This window comes from Chiloscyllium punctatum, chromosome 44 (genome assembly GCF_047496795.1).
Source record: "Chiloscyllium punctatum isolate Juve2018m chromosome 44, sChiPun1.3, whole genome shotgun sequence".
Lineage (NCBI taxonomy): Eukaryota > Metazoa > Chordata > Chondrichthyes > Orectolobiformes > Hemiscylliidae > Chiloscyllium > Chiloscyllium punctatum.
In genome coordinates, this window is record NC_092782.1 from 20,877,791 (window position 1) to 20,895,380 (window position 17,590).

Here is a 17,590-nt window from a genome sequence, read left to right on the forward strand (position 1 = left end):
TGCAGAAAAGAGAGGTAGAAAGGAAAAGCATTAACTAAAAATTTAATATTTAAAACACTCATTCTTGCCAAGTCATCACACATCTGAGTATTCACTTATTAGGTCAGATAAGTTGAATGGCAACCATCAATATCATGCTGTTAAAAACAGTATTGCTAATAATTACTACTTAACTTTACACGTTGAGTTTAAGGAACAATGAGTATTCAAATGCAACACCTTCTTCAAACCCCTGGGTGGTTAAGAGTAAGCAGCGATTACCGTGATATTTACAACACACAAGTGGCAAGCAATGACCATCACCAAGGAAGCATAACCTGGACATTCCCCCTCCTGCCACTATTCAATGGCTTTACCATCACCAAAATTCTCCACTATCAACATTCTGGGGGTTAACCAGTGATCTGAAACTGAACTGGATCAACCATACAGTGTGGCTACAATAAATCAGAAATTGGTCATTCTGAAGTGAAACAAAATTTGTTACTATTTCTAAGGTACATCAGGTCAGGAAATGTGGTGGAATACTTTCCACCTGCCCGACGAACATAGCACCAACCTTCAAGAAGTATAGCATATCTACAATAAAGCAGTTTGCTTGATTGCACTACATCCATCAAGCTTCCAATTTTTCCACTACTGATACAGTGACAACTGTGTTTACCATCTATAAGAACACCACTGTAGTAACTAACCAAGTATCCTCTTTCCCACGATCTCTATCACCTAAAAGGTGAAGGGCAGCAGACTTGTATATGCCAGCAAGTCACCCAGCATCCTGACCTGAAAGTCTATTCCCATTACTTCGCTGTCACTGGATCCCCTTCTGAATAGTGCAGTGGGTGGACCTACACTAATGACCGGAGTGCTTCAAAAAAGCAGGTCACCATAGTCTCCTAAACGGCAATTTCTGATGTGCAACAAATGCAAGCCTTTCCACATGCAATGAAAGAATAACTGGTGGAGTGACATATACCAATAACATAGCAAGGAAAAGGGATGAGGACCTGAAAAGTGAATATAGAGAGTTAGGTTGGAAGCTAAAAGGCAAGACGAGCAGAGTAGTAATCTCAGGTTTGCTACCAGTGTCACGGGCTATTAAAGCTAGGAAGAGGGAGTGAGTGCAGTTGAATAGTGTAGGGAGGGCTTCAAATATGTGGATCATTTGGATACCTTCTGGGCAAGGTGGGACCTGTATAAGGAGGACACATTGCACATGAACTGGAGGGGTACCAATATCCTGGGTAGTTTGCTGAAACTCTTCGGGAGGGTTGAAACTAGTTTGGCAGGGGTTTGGAAACCAGAGCTATGGATCAGAGGATGGGATCGCTGGTGAACAGGCAGATAAGCATGCAGAGAATCTGTGAGGAAGGATAGACAGTTGATAGGGCAAAGTTGCAGTCAGTGTGAGGAGTTGAAGTGTGACTATTTTAACGCAAGAAGTGTCAGGAATAAGAGTGATGAACTTACAGCACAGAACGAGGATCTAAAATTGGAATTTAGGCAACAAAATATGTAGATATTTATTTCAACTATATGGTTTTTCGATTTAAAATACTACAAAATGGCCTGTGAACCATACTGCTGATTTACAGAATTAACTTGCAGTTCAAAGATAAGAGGACAATAGAGTTTTCATAAGTTGAATACTGACACATTAATTGACCATTTGAACTAACTTTGAACTAATACATGGCATGACAATTTACATAAATTAGATATCCTTATTAAAGAAAATACCATTGGATTAGCCTGTCTTCAATCATATCACCAAATTACAGTTGATTGGATTTTTCTTTATAATTAAGAACCCTTCCCCAGGAAATATCATTGGATTAATTTGCTGTAAATCATATCACCTTATTATGTGTGATTGGTCTTTTCAAATGTAATTCCGCAACTTCACTCCGGACCACGGAAGCTTCAATCTCTGTTGCTGGATAGAATTGCGTCAAGGTACCTTAATTCAATAAACTAATGAAGCGTGCTTTTTGAATAGACCGCATTTGTCGATTCTTTTGACCGATCTCGAACCAAGAGGTAGATCTTCAAAATCAGTACTTGGAGCTACGATGTGATGGCCATTAAGGAGTCTTGGATAACACAAGGGCAGGAATGGTTGGTGGATGTGCCAGGGTTTAGATGTTTCAAAAGGAATAGGGAGTGAGGTGAAAGAGGTGGGGGCGCAGCATTGCTAATCAGTGATACTGTCACAGCGAAAGGGAGGTCGTCGAGAAGGGTTGGCCTAATGAATCAGTGTGGGTGGAAGTCAGAAACAGGAAAGGCACAGTCACTTTATTGGGAGCTTTCTATAGACCGCCCAGTAGCAACAGAGACACTGAGGAGCAGACTGCGAAACAAATTTTGGAAAGGTGTCATGGGTGACTTCAACATTCCTAATATCGATTGGAACCTCCTTCGTGCAAATAGTTTGGATGGAGCACATTTTGTCAGGTGTGTCCAGGAAGGATTCCTGAATCAATATGTAGATAGGCCAACTAGGGGGGAGGCCATATAGGGTTTGGTGACTGGCAATGAACCAGGTCAGTGGGAGAGCATTTCAGTGAGTGATCACAACTCTCTGACCTTTAATATAGTCATGGAGGGGGATAGGAGCAAACAGTATGGAAACTTATTCTATGGGGCAAGGGGAATTACATTGCTGTTAGGCAGGAACTGTGGATCATAAATTTTGAAAAGATATTCTCAGGGACATGCACGACAGAAATGTGGAGGTTGTTTAGGGAGTACTTGAATCAAGTGTTGGATAGGTTTGTCCCACTCAGGCAAGGAAGGAAAGGTAGGGTGAAGGAATCTTGGATGACAAGAGCTGTAGAACATCTAATCAAGAAGAAGGAAGTTTATTCAAGGTTGAGAAATCAAGGATCTGACAGGGCTCTAGAGAGTTACAAGGTAGCCAGGAAGGAACTGAAGAATGGACTTAGGAATGGGGACATGGGTAGGATTAAAGAGCAAGACGATGGTTAGAGTGAGGTTAGGGCCAATTAGGGATAGTGGAGGCAATTTGCAACTGGAGTCAGAGGAGGTAGGGGAGGTCCTTAATGAATACTTTGTTTCATTATTTACGAGTGAGAAGGACCTTATCATTTTTGAGGACAGTGTGAAACAGGTTGATATGCCAGAATAGTTTGATGTTAAGGAGGCTAACGTGCTGGAAATTTTGAGAAACATGAGGATAGATAAGTCCCCTGGGCCAAATGGGATATATCCAAGGTTACTATGGGAATCACAGAAATCATACAATCCCTACAGTATGGAAAATGCCTTTTGGTCCAACAAGTCCACTCCAACCCTCTGAAGAGTAACCCATCCAGACCCATTCCCCAATTTATTATTTTACATTTACCCCAAATTAATGCACCTAACCTACACATCCCTGAACGCTGGGCAATTTAGCATGGCCAATTCACCTAACCTGCACATTTTTGGATTGTGGGAGAAAACCGCAGCACCTGGAGGAAACTCATGCAGATATGGGGAGAATGTGCAAATTCCACGCTGACAGTCACCTGACGCTGGAATTGAACCCGGGTTCCTGGTGCTGTGAGACAGCAGTGCTAACTACTGAGCCACAATACCACCTGTGAAACTCGGGATGAGATTGCTGTAGCTTTGGTGATGACCTTTGCATCTTCACTGCCCACTGGAGTAGTACCAGATGGTTGGAGTGTAGCAAATGTTATTCCCTTGTTCAAGAAAGGGAATAGGAAAAATCCTGAAATTACAGACCAGTCAGTCTTACATCAGTGGTGGGCAAATTATTCGAGAGAATTCTGAGAGACAGGACTTATCAATATTTGGAAAAGCATAGTTTGATTAGAGATAGTCAGCATGGCTTTGTGAGGAGCAGGTTATGCCTCACAAGCCATACTTAATTCTTTGAGGATGCGACAAAACGCATTGAAGGTAGAGCAGTGAATGTGGCGCATATGGAGTTTAACAAAAGTGTTTGATAAGGTTCCTCATGATAGGCTCATTCAGAAAGTAAAGAGGCATGGGATAAAGGGAAATCTGTCTGTCTGGATACAGAATTGGCTGGTCCATAGAAGTCAGAGTGTGGTAGTAGATTGAAAGTATTCAGCCTGGTGCTCAGTGACCAGTTGTGTTCCACAGGGATCTGTTCAGGGACCTCTGCTCTTTGTGATTTTTATAAATGACTTGGATGAGGAAGTGGAAGGGTGGGGTAGTAGGTTGACAGGATGCAGAACTGGGCTGAGAAGTGGCAGATGAAATTCAACCTGGAAAAGTATGAAGTGATTCATTTTGGAGGTCGAATTTGAATGCAGAATACAGGGTCAATGGCAGGATTCTTGGCAGGGTGGAGGAATAGAGGAATCTTGGGATCCAGGTCCACAGATCCTGCAAAATTGCCACACAGGTTGATAGGGTTGTTAAGAAGGCATATAGTATGTTGGCTTTTATTAGCAGGGGGATTGAGTTTAAGAGCCGCGAAGTTATGCTGCAGCTCTATAAACCCCAGGTTAGACCATACTTGGAATATTGTGTTCAGCTCTGGTCACCTCATTACAGGAAGGATCTGGAAGATTAGATTAGATTCCCTACAGTATGAAAACAGGCCCTTCGGCCCAACAAGTCCACACCGACCCTCCGAAGAGTTACCCGTCCAGACCCATTTCCCTCTGACCAATGCACCTCACGCGATGGCCAATTCACCTGACCTGCACATCTTTGGACTGTGGGAGGAAACCGGAGCACCTGGGGGAAACACACGCAGGCACGGGGAGAACGTGCAAACTCCACACAGACATTGGCCAGAGGCTGGAATCAAACCCGGGTCCCTGGCGCTGCGAGGCAGCAGTGCTAACCACTGAGCCACTGTGCTGCTCCAGAGCTTTAGAGAGGATGCAGAGGAGATTTACCAGGATGCTGCCAGGACTGGAGGCATGTCTTATGAAGAAAGTACGAGGGAACTAAGGCTTTTCTCATTGGAGCGAAGAAGGATGAGGGGTGACTTGATAGAGGTACACAAGATGATGAGAGGCATAGGTAGCGTGGATAGCCAGAGACTTTTTCTCGTGGCGGAAATGTCTATCACGAGGGGGCATAATTTTAAAGGTCACTGGAAGATGTTTAGTGGAGAAGTCAGAGGTTAGTGGGTGCATGGAATGCACTGCCAGCAGTGGTAGTAGAGTCAGATACATTAGGGACACTTAAGCGACTCTTGGATAGGCACATGGATCACAGCAAAGTAAACGGTATGTAGGTTAGTTTTATCTTCAAGTAGTATAAAAGGTTGAAGGGCCAAGTCTGTTTTATACTGCTCTATGTTCTAAATTGTCCAAACTGTAGCTTGTAATTTACAGGGTACTTTTTCCCTGTCACAATTTGAAGAATTTGCACATTAAAAATGGTGGGATTAGACACCATTATGATGTTAGCAAATTTTGGGCCACTGTGCAGCTTTAAGAAATCAACCATTAACTTGTACAAAATCCATGATTCTGAATCAAACAAACTTGTTATGTTTTGCTTTGAGTACTGGAGAAACAACCAAATTTTCAAAAATTACCTGTATAAAAATATTGCATCGGTTGGAAAGATGCTCAGCAAACTTCTCTACACTCTGTACCTTGGACAAGATGCATTCCATTTTCATCATCCATGAGCTTACAAACAAGTAATATGACTGCACATCTCTATAAAACAATGTTTTACTTGAATTAGAAATTTGGAAAGATGAAAACCACAGAAATAAAACATGTATTCTCATTTTTGAAGGTTTTTTGATCAATAGATTAATTATCCTCTTATAAACAATCCCAATTAATGATTCTTAATTTTACTTTGTTTATTTAGCTGCTATTTTTCTTTTACAGAGAAACAGGCCATTCAGCCCCTGAAATTCCATTTACTTCAATTATGACTGATTTCTACCTTAACTCCATTGGAGCTGCATTGTTTCCATATCCCTTAAGATCACTTCTTAATCTAAATATCAGTGTTGCTACTTTCCATTAAACTCCAATCCCAAGTTTTTTTTTGAGATGAAATTTAGAATTCCTAGTATTCTTTCTGTGAAGTGCTTTTTGACACTGCCCCTGGGTAGCTTCACTAATTTTAATTTACATCTCCTCGTTCTGGCCTCCTGCTGAAGGAAACTCAATCATCAAAAACGATCGATCTAGTGAATAGAAACATTGAAACATAGAAACTAGGTGCAGGAGTCGGCCAATCAGCCCTTCAAGCCTGCACCATCATCCAACACAATCATGGCTAGTCATGCAACTTCAGAATCCCACTTCCAGCTTCTCTCCGGACCCCTTGATCTCTTTAGCTGCCAGGGCCACATCCAGCCCTGAATATATCTGACAAAGTGGCCCCACCAACGATGGTAGAGAATTCCACAGGTTCACAACTCTGAGTGAAGAAATTCTTCCTCATTTCAGTCCTGAATCGCTTCCTGTTAATTCTTAGGCTGTGCCCTGCAGAATCTGTTTTGCAGTCCTCACTCCCCAAAGCCACTGATCTTTTGTCAGGCGTTATGCAACTGGAGCTTTAAGTATTACTTCCATCATTTTGCATTCCAATCTTTTCAAGATAAAGGCCAATATTGTATCAGTCCTTTACTTTTCTTTGCACCTGCCCATTGCGTAAATTATGTAACTTTGCTACTTGTGTAGTTGGGTCCCTGAATCTTTTTACCTCACAAGGTCTGGTTTGCCATTTGGCAGCAAGGATCCTAGGGGAGGGGGCTCTAAGTGAGAGTCCTCTCATTTTCCATCAAGGACCTAGAGTGGAGGGTGTTGCATGTAGCAGTCCCTTATAACCACAGATTGCAGCGGTTCACAGACTCCCAGCCCAACTGTTTACTTAGTGGTGATGTGCAGTCTACGGACCATGTATATATATTGATTGTAGGAGATTGCAACCAGTGTTTGGTAAATCAAAAAATCTTTTGTTGTGCTTTTGGTTGCACTTCAGCCATATGTTCCTGATCTTTGGATATCTGGTGAAGAGGGGTGTAAGCAGATCAGAGGACCTCCTCCTAAGTCTGCTCCTAGGCCTGACCAGGCTGGTTATTAACAAGTCCAGGCAGCAGCCTACAGAGGTGATCATAGCTGCCAACTGTCTGACCCTCTTCTGCAGTTAGGTTCATATCCATCAATGCTCTTGATGCTTTTACAGAGAAGTAGTCACCGCAGGGAATACAGTGCTTTATTTCCCCAATTCCAGTTTGATTCAGCCCATCCCACTCTCCCTACGCCTCCTTCACTTTCGATGGCTCATATTAACCATAATGGGCTTTGTGTGTGAATATTTAATTGGCTACACATTTAATAGATGGTGGTTCATGGTTTTTAAACAAAAACAACAAAAATTCACCATGATTTGGTGGTAGGAAAATTGTTTAGTGGTATGTGATAGGCTGATGTGGTCCAGTGGTATTGTCCCTTCCTGTGGACCAGAAGGTTCAGGTTTAACTTCTACATGCCCAGGCATGTATCATAACACACCAAAAAAGATTGATTAAAAAAATATATAAAGTGGACCCAGACAGATTCTTGTGGTGTAGTGGTAGTGTTCCTACCTCTGAGCCAGGAGACTTGGCTTCAAGTCCCACCTGCTCCAGAGGTGGCTCATGACATTTTTGAACAGACTGATTAGAAAAAACAACAAAAAAAAAAGCACACTTACAGTACTCGTAATGGTGTAGTTCTAGTGTCCTACCACTGAATCAGCAGGCCCATATTCAAGTCCCACTTCTTAAGAGGTGCTTAGTAATATCTCTGAACAAGTTAATTGGACAATATATAAAGCAGACCCGGGGGCTAGCTGAAATAGTTCAGCTGGCAAAGTGTTAGCATGAAGATCTTAAGATCCCCAGTTCAATCCTGCATTGAAGGGATCACAGTGGTAGTGTCCCTTCATCTCAGCCGGGAGGCCAGGGTTCAAATCTGACCTGCTCCAGGAGTGCGTCATAACATCTCTGAAAAATATAAATAAAGCAGACCCAGGAATGCTGTCTGTCCCAGCTGGGACTAGCCTATATACATGACACATTCGTGCTTACTTTGGTGTTCAACAGTAAATGATGCTCATTTCCAGCTGGTCTTGCTAAGTTATTACACCAATCCCTGGAAATTTTTCCTAAATTCAGATTTTTTTAATGAATAATACATCGACAATTTTCTCTCTGCATACTTTTAATATCTTGGATCTATTGGGTCCTTAAGAGTTGTCCATCTTTAATATAATTATCTTTGCCTTTTTATTTCATTGAATCAGTTCCTGTTCTTCATATATGGTCAGCTCTCCTTGTATCTTTGGTACTTAACCCTCATCACTTACTGTGAAGACCACATCAATTTACAAGTTAACCATTTCTGAATGCCAAGTACAAGATCACCTCATTTCCCTTAGTCTCTAAGCATATTTTTATAAACCCTTTTATGTTATTGTGGCTACCCTTCATGACTTTTCTTGTATTCCTTCTTACGGCATAAAACCCACTAATATTTGGGACTTTAAATTAAAATGGAAGTTGGATTGCTATGCAACTGAAATACCAAGAGTTTTGCAACTTGGAAAAATTGGGTGCTCCATATGTTTAGCTGCAGTGGATGATGTTGCTTTTTGAAATGGAGGGAGATAATTTGCGACAGAGTGACAAAAGGTTTTTCAGCTAAGGAAATTCTGCCCAAGACCAGCCCTCTAATTGTCACAAAGTACAATTCAAACTAAGCTATAACTGCAAGGACAGCAGAGACATGCAGAAGCTGCAAAATGAAAGACTCATCTCTCTCCTTACCCATATCAGGGGAAATGAGCCATACAGGAAAGAATTCTAACAAGAGACCTAGGTCCACTAGATCAACTATTAAAGTGAAGAAATGCCATCGCTTTACAGTCAAAGGCATTATGCCTTAATAATATTATTGTGTCTAAAAATCAAGAGAAACTGAAAAAATTTAATCCACTTGAAATCTGGACGTTTGTTCTTCACAACTTTGTTTACCTTATCTATATCATCTTTCCGTCCAAAACGGATCAAATTTTCTCTTTTCTGCCTGTTTTAATGTATGCGTGCATGCATATACACACGCATGTGTATATGTACACGCATGCTTGTTTGTGGATTGGGGGTTTTTGAGGGGATATAGTTTAAATCACAGTTGTAAATTAGAGATCACTTCTTTTATCTTCCTTTTGATAAAGGAGAATGTGTTACAATAAACGGTTATGTTATTGCCTGTTAAGTAACTTGCAAATTGTTTTTTTTCTTGAATAGTAGTCAGTCAGGTAAATTGGCCATTTTGATTGTGTCTTTGGAATGTTACTTGAGACAGCTTGTGGAAAACTGGGGCATAATTATCAGTGCTCTCGTCAGTTAGGTTGTAACAACAGCTTTTACCATTTCCTTTGTTGTTCTTTATTTTGTCCTTGGCATTTTTTAAGCGGGGTCGTAAAGGTACAGGTGCCAATATGACTGAACGGGTGACTTTAATAATGGCCATGAGATACTGCCTAAGGCAACAATCAGGGAAAAGGGCCTTTAGGTTTCTTTTTAAAATACACTTGTACAATGAAAGGGGAATGGTCAGTTCTCCCAGTTCAAGGATTTTTCTAGTTCGGTTTAGCTTTAGCTTGGGACCCGGAGAAGCTGCTGGGAAAGAAGAGATGCTCCATGTTTCAGCCAATGATCCCTGGCTGACCCTCTCTGCAATCCCTCCTTTCCTGTAACAACCTGAATTGACATCTTTGCCAAGGAAGTGAGGACTGCAGATGGAGATCAGAGTAGAGAGTGTGGTGCTGGAAAAGCACAGCAAGCCAGGTAGCACCCGAGGAGCAGGAGAATCGATGTTTCAGGCATAAGCCCTTCATCAGGAATGAGGCTTGTGGCTGGGGGCTGAGAGATCAATGGGAGGAGGTTGAAGGGAAGGTAGCTGGGAACGCAATAGGTAGATGAAGGTGGCGGACAAGCTGATAGGTCAGAGAGGAGGGTGGAGTGGATGGATGGGAAAGACGACGGACAGGTCAAGAATGCTGTGCAGAGTTGGAGGCTTGGGACTGGAAAAAGTTGGGGGGGGAGGGGAAATGGGGAAACTGGCAAAATCCACATGTGGTTGAAGGGTCCCAAGGCAGAAGATTAGGCGTGCTTCCTCCAGGTGTCGAGTGATTAGGGTTTGGTGATGGAGCAGGCCCAGGACTTGCATGGCCTTGGTGGAGTCAGAGAGTGAATTGAAGTGTTCAGCCATGGAGGGGATAGGATTTCCTCATTTCCCCCCAACCCCCCCACTTTGTCCCAGTCCCAAGTCTCCAACCCGGCACCACCCTCTTGACATATCCATTGACTTTCCCATCTATCCACTCCACCCTCCTCTCCGACCTATCACCTTCTCACCCACTTTCATCTACCTATTGCATTCCACACCCCCACCCCATTTATCTCTCAGCTCTCCCCTGCCCACAAGCCTCATTCCTGATGAAGGACGTGTGTCTAAAATGTCAATTATCCTGCTGCTCGGATGCAGCCTGGTTTGCTGTGCTTTTCCAACACCACACTCTTGATTTGTGCCAAGGGGTGTGTTCATGGGACGTTGCAGGATATTGGACCACTTGTTTGTTAAGTTTTTTCAAATAGTTATTATTCTAAATACTGTTTTCTTTTGCTTAAGTTTAATTTGGTCATCTGTAAATAAATTCTATTTTGTTTAAAACTGAGTGGCTTGACCAGCTGCATCACCCTGGAATATCCACCTTACACCTGCTTAAAACAACTCGGCAAGTTAGGGTCTGGGCTATCTTCTTGAAATGTCTTGAGGGGGTCTGGTCTAGTCAATAACACCTAGCAGACAGGATCATAACTGCTCTCTGTTTTTGTATGTGTCATGTTTTTTAAACCACTACTTTCACACCACCTAAGTCAAGAAATGTTATTTCACTATACCAGGTTCAAAGGTTGATGCTAATCAGAGGGCAGCAAGAATCAGAGGACAAACCAGGCTTGAAAATTCCAGGACACAAGGCTTATAAAAATACAAGCTGTGGAAAGTGTGACGAGATAACTGTCAGCACTGAAAAAAAGAATCGGAGATCAAAGTTCTTCTGGTTGAGACGACTGGTGGCTGTTCTTGCAGTTTGTTCTGTGGACTACTGAATTTTCTAAGTGTGTTTGGTATAAATTTTATTTGAATGGCCCTGCAAGTGGGTTAAAAGGGACCAACATGATGCTGAATAATCTTTGGTTAAAATGCATCTGGCACATTTGCCATCAGATGACAAACAGTCATGTACCTTTTTTTTGCCTTATATAAAGTGAGTGGCTATAGAGATTAGAAATCTTACATCGACAAAATCGATCTTATATAATGAGACACAGTGTCTCATCACTGTCTCCCTAGACATAGAAAATTGGCTTTCCTTATTGATTCCATCAGAGATCTTTTATTTTTCTTACATAACTATTATATTTTGTCCTTCAATGAAAACAAGCTCAATGTCTTTTAACGATCAAACCTACTGCCCTTGGAAGTATCCTGGTGAATCTAAGCAATAAGATCTCACCAAGAGCACTTGAAACAAACATTATACAAAATGCAGTAATCCACAAACAGAAACTTACTTAGATAGAGTTTGGGCCTTCTGTTGTAGAAATGTTTCTCTCTGGCTTTTAATAGTTTGTAAATTCTTTTTTTCTGTGATCTTGGCAGCTGGTGCCATTTTGTCCAGCAAAAACTGATCAGCAAACCAGATAATATTGGCAGTGAGGGTGATGGCCGGTACCTGCAATGAGTTCAATAGGTCAAGCAATACCCAGGATTCAATGTGACTTGGATGAAAAAATGTTGAGTGAAATATCCCACAGGTAGACATCACTTACCTTCTTGCAAATATCCATTAATGATTTGTACAGTTTTTTGTCTAATGTTCTGAAAATCTGGAAGTGCAACACAAACAGTGTGCAAACCCCAACATACTTATCTCGCTGGTCAATTTCAGAAGGCTCCCCTGTGCAAAAATAAATGACAATTAAAAAATTTTATGGAATGATACAATCATTGCAAGATGCAACCTTGGAGAGCTGTCAATGACCCAAGACTTAAATGTATGTTAAAACATAATTCTTAAACTGACAAACTTCATCCAGAATATTGTTTATTGGAAGTCAAATCATGGATTTCACTTCAAGAACGCAAATGAAACATCACAGCAGGTTAGCGTGATTCAACAAATACAATGTTACATGATCTGAAGTAATCAGCACAGTGACAGGATAGGCTCGCCAAGACTCTTTCAGTAGTACTTGTCAGATTATTTACAGAGATCTTGTTTTAAAACTCAGATTTAAAAGTTACTTTCGCTATCAAAATTAGAAACAACACTGAAACATACATTGTGTAGCATACATTAACATTGTGTCCTAAATGTAGCAAAGATGCCCCAAGGCACTTCACACAAACAGTATCAAGAAAACTTCGATAGCCAGCCACAGACCAGAATGGGTGACCAACAGCATGCACTTTAGGAAGATTTGAAAGGAGAAGAGGGAAGGGATACAAAGGACAGTGAAGTAATAGCAAGATTTGAAAACAAGTTGAGGTTTTAAAATGGAGCTGTTGTCAGCTGTTGAACACAAGTCAGCAAATACAAGGGTGATGGGAGAATAGAATATTGTGGGAGTAGAGGTGGAAGAGTTCTAAAGGATCTCAAATGTTCAGACGGCAAGGCATAAGCCTGGTCGGAACAGCATCAGAATAGTCAAGCCCAAGGGGCAACCACATTCACTGTAGCACATCAGGGAGGCTGACAGGTTTCCAAATCAGGCAAAGGTGAGGACTGCAGATGCTGGAAACCAGAGTGGTGCTAGAAACGCACAGGTCAGGCAGCATCCGAGGAGCAGGAAAATTGACATTTCAGGCAAAAACTCTTCATCAGGAACAGAGGCAGGAAGCCTCCAGGGTGGAGAGATAAATGGTGGGGGTGGGGGGTGTAAAGGTAGCAAAGAGTACAATAGGTGAATTGAGGTGATAGGTCAGAGGGGAGGGCAGAGGGAATAGGTGGGAAATGAGATTGGCAGGTAGGACAAGTCATGAGGACAGTGCTGAGCTGGAAGGTTGGAACTGAGGTAAGGTGGGGGCAGGGGAAATGAGGAAACTGGTGAAGTCCACATTGATGCCCTAGGGTTGAAGTGTTCTGAGGCAGAAGATGAGGCACTCTTCCTCCAGGCGTCGGGAGCCTGGGAGATAGTGAGGAAAGAGATCAATCTGAGACTGGTACAGTTGAGAAAAGAAGCGAGTCAAACAATCAGGGCAGGCAGGGACAAAGCAGAGAACAAGGCAGGACTGAAAAATTAAACTGCATTTATTTCAATGCAAGGGGCCGAAGAGGGAAGGCAGATGAACTCAGGGCATGGTTAAGAACATGGGACTAGGATACCATAGCTACTACAGAAACATGGCTCAGGGATGGACAGGACTGGTAGCTTAATGTTCTAGATTAGATTAGATTACTTACAGTGTGGAAACAGGCCCTTCAGCCCAACAAGTCCACACCGCCCCGCCGAAGCACAACCCACCCATACCCCTACATCTACCCCTTACCTAACACTACGGGTAATTCACCTGACCTGCACATCTTTGGACTGTGGGAGGAAACCGGAGCACCCGGAGGAAACCCACGCAGACACGGGGAGAACGTGCAAACTCCACACAGTTAGTCGCCTGAGACGGGAATTGAACCCGGGTCTCTGGCGCTGTGAGGCAGCAGTGCTAACCACTGTGCCGCCCAAAATCCCGTTCCAGGATACAAATGCTACAGGATGGACAGAAAGGGACGCAAGAGAGGAGGGGGAGTGGCGTTTTTGATAAGGGATAGCATTACAGCTGTGCTGAGGGAGGATATACCTGGAAATGCATCCAGATAAGCCATTTGGGTTGAACGGAGAAATAAGAAAGGATGATCACCTTATTGAGATTGTATTATAGACCCCCTAATGGCCAGAGGAAAATTGAGAAACAGATTTGTAAGGAGATCTCAGTTTGCTGTAAGAATAATTGGGTGGTTATGGTAGGGGATCTTAACTTTCCAAACATAGATTGGGACTGCCATAGTGTTAAGGCTTTAGGTGGAGAGGAATTTGTTAAATGTGTACAAGAAATTTTCTGATTCAGTATGTACCTACTAGGGAAGGTGCAAAACTTGACCTACTCTTGGGAAATAAGGCAGGGCAGGTTACTGAGGTGTCAGTGGGGGAGCACTTTGGGGCCTGCGACCATAATTCTATTAGATTTAAACAGTGATGGAAAAAGATAGACGAGATCTAAAAGTTGAATTTCTAATTTGGAAGAAGGCTAATTTCAATGGTATTAGGCAAGAATGTTCAAAAGCTGATTGGGGGCAGATGTTCGCAGGTAAAGGGATGGCTAGAAAATGCGAAGCTTTCAGAGGGAAAGATATTAAAAAAGAGACCTAAGGGGCAACTTTTTCACGCAGAGGGTGGTACATATATGGAATGCGCTGCCAGAGGATGTGGTGGAGGCTGGTACAATTGCAACATTTAAGAGGCATGTGGATGGGTATATGAATAGGAAGGGTTTGGAGGGATATGGGCCGGGTGCTGGCAGGTGGGACTAGATTGGGTTGGGATATCTGGCCAGTATGGACGGGTTGGACCAAAGGGTCTATTTCCATGCTGTACATCTCTATGACTCTGTGACTAAATGAGATAACGAGAATCCAGAGAAAGTATACTCCTGTTAGCGTGAAAGGAAAGATTGGTAGATGGAGGGAATGCTGGATGACTAAAGAAATTGAGGGTTTGGTTAAGAAAAAGAAGAAAGCATATGTCAGGTATAGACAAGATAGATCAAATGAATCCTTAGAAGAGTATAAAGGCAGTAGGAGTATATTTAAGAGAGAAATCAGGTGGACAAAAAGGGGACATGAGATAGTTTTGGCAAATAGAGTTAAGGAGAATCCAAAGGGCTTTTACAAATACATTCAGGACAAAAGGGTAACTGGGGTGAGAATAGGGCCCCTCAATGGTCAGCAAGGCAGCCTTTGTGTGGAGCCACAGGAGATGGAGGAGTTACTAAAAGAGTATTTTGCATCAGTGTTTTCTGTGGAAAAGTACATAGAAGGTGTAGAATGTAGGGAAATAGATGGTGACATCTTGAAAAATGTCCATATTACTGAGGAGGAATTGCTGGATGTCTTGAAAACACATAAAAATGGATAAATCCCCAGGATCTGATCAGGTGCACCCTAGAACTCTGTGGGAAGCTAGGGAAGTGATTGTTGGGCCCCTTGCTGAGATATCTGTAGTCACAGGTGAGGTGCCGGAAGACTGGAGGTTGGCTAATGACTGGTGGTGTCACTGTTTAAAAAGGGTGGTAAGGAAAATGAAGGAACTATAGACCAGTGAACCTCACGTCGGTGGTAGGCAAGTTGTTGGAGCGAATCCTGACGGACAGGATGTACATGTATTTGGAAAGGCAAGAACTGATTAGGGAGAGTCAACATGGCTTTGTGCATGGAAAATCATGTTTCATGAACTTGATTGAGCTTTTTGAAGAAGTAACAAAGGGGATTGATGAGGTAAACGTGATCTATATGGACTTCAGTAAGGTGTTTGACAAGTTTCCTCTTGGGAGGCAGGTTAGCAAGGTTAGAGCTCATGGAATACAGTGAGAACTAGCCATTTGGATACAGAACTGGCTCAACGGTAGAAGACAGAGGGTGGTGGTGGAGGGTTGTTTTTCAGACTGGAGGCCTGTGAACAATGGAGTGCCACAAAGATTCACTACTTTTAATCATTTATGTAAATGATTTGAATGTGAGCATCAGAGGTATAGTTAGTAAGTTTGCAGATGACACCAAAATTGGAGGTACAGTGGACAGCGAAGGAGGTTACCTCAGATTACAATGAGATCTTGATCAGATGGGCCAATGGGCTGAGAAGTAGCAGGAGGTAATTTGGATAAATGCAAGGTGCTGCATTTTGTGAAAGCGAATCTTAGCAGGACTTATACACTTAATGGCATCTTAGGGAATGTTGCTGAACGAAAAGATTTTGGTGTGCAGGTTCATAGCTCCTTGAAAGTGGAGTTGCAGGTCAACAGGATAGTGAAGGCTGCGTTTGGTATGCTTTCCTTTATTGGTCAGGGTATTGAGTACAGGAGTTGGGAGGATATAGAACATAGAACATAGAACATAGAACATAGAACAATACAGCACAGAACAGGCCCTTCGGCCCACGATGTTGTGCCGAACTTCTATCCTAGATTAAGCACCCATCCATGTACCTATCCAAATGCCGCTTAAAGGTCGCCAATGAATCTGACTCTACCACTCCCTCGGGCAGCGCATTCCATGCCCCCACCACTCTCTGGGTAAAGAACCCACCCCTGACATCTCCCCTATACCTTCCACCCTTCACCTTAAATTTATGTCCCCTTGTAACACTCTGTTGTACCCGGGGAAAAAGTTTCTGACTGTCTACTCTATCTATTCCGCTGATCATCTTATAAACCTCTATCAAGTCACCCCTCATCCTTCGCCGTTCCAACGAGAAAAGGCCGAGAACTCTCAACCTATCCTCGTACGACCTACTCTCCATTCCAGGCAACATCCTGGTAAATCTTCTCTGCACCCTCTCCAAAGCTTCCACATCTTTCCTAAAGTGAGGCGACCAGAACTGCACACAGTACTCCAAATGTGGCCTAACCAAAGTCCTGTACAGCTGCAACATCACCTCACGACTCTTGAATTCAATCCCTCTGCTAATGAACGATAATACTCCATAGGCCTTCTTACAAACTCTATCCACCTGAGTGGCAACCTTCAAAGATCTATGTACATAGACCCCAAGATCCCTCTGTTCCTCCACCTGACCAAGAACCCTACCATTAACCCTGTATTCCACATTCTTATTTGTTCTTCCAAAATGGACAACCTCACACTTGGCAGGGTTGAACTCCATCTGCCACTCCTCAGCCCAGCTCTGCATCCTATCTAAGTCCCTCTGCAGCCGACAACAGCCCTCCTCACTGTCCACAACTCCACCTATCTTTGTATCATCTGCAAATTTACTGACCCACCCTTCGACTCCCTCCTCTAAGTCATTAATAAAAATTACAAACAGCAGAGGACCCAGAACTGATCCCTGCGGAACTCCACTTGTAACTGGACTCCATGCTGAATATTTACCATCTACCACCACTCTCTGACTTCTACCGGTTAGCCAGTTTTCTATCCAATTGGCCAAATTTCCCTCTATCCTATGCCTCCTGACTTTCCGCATAAGCCTACCATGGGGAACCTTATCAAATGCCTTACTAAAATCCATGTACACTACATCCACTGCTCTACCCTCATCCACATGCTTGGTCACCTCCTCGAAGAATTCAATAAGACTTGTAAGGCAAGACCTACCCTTCACAAATCCGTGCTGGCTGTCCCTAATCAAGCAGTGTCTTTCCAGATACTCGTAAATCCTATCCCTCAGTACCCTTTCCATTACTTTGCCTGCCACAGAAGTAAGACTAACTGGCCTGTAATTCCCGGGGTTATCCCTATTCCCTTTTTTGAACAGGGGCACAACATTCGC

General features: G+C 42.8%; 1 protein-coding gene across 1 annotated transcript in view; it reads right to left on the minus strand.

The window, feature by feature from the left end:
• Window positions 1-17,590, minus strand: part of washc4 (WASH complex subunit 4) — a 108,748-nt gene that overhangs the window by 42,405 nt on the left and 48,753 nt on the right. Inside the window, exons 12-14 of the mRNA XM_072562430.1 lie at window positions 11,864-11,991; window positions 11,606-11,766; window positions 5,552-5,678 (exon numbers count right to left, since the gene is read on the minus strand). Coding sequence (XP_072418531.1) covers window positions 5,552-5,678; window positions 11,606-11,766; window positions 11,864-11,991 — 416 coding nt within the window. The remainder of the gene's footprint in view (window positions 1-5,551; window positions 5,679-11,605; window positions 11,767-11,863; window positions 11,992-17,590) is intronic.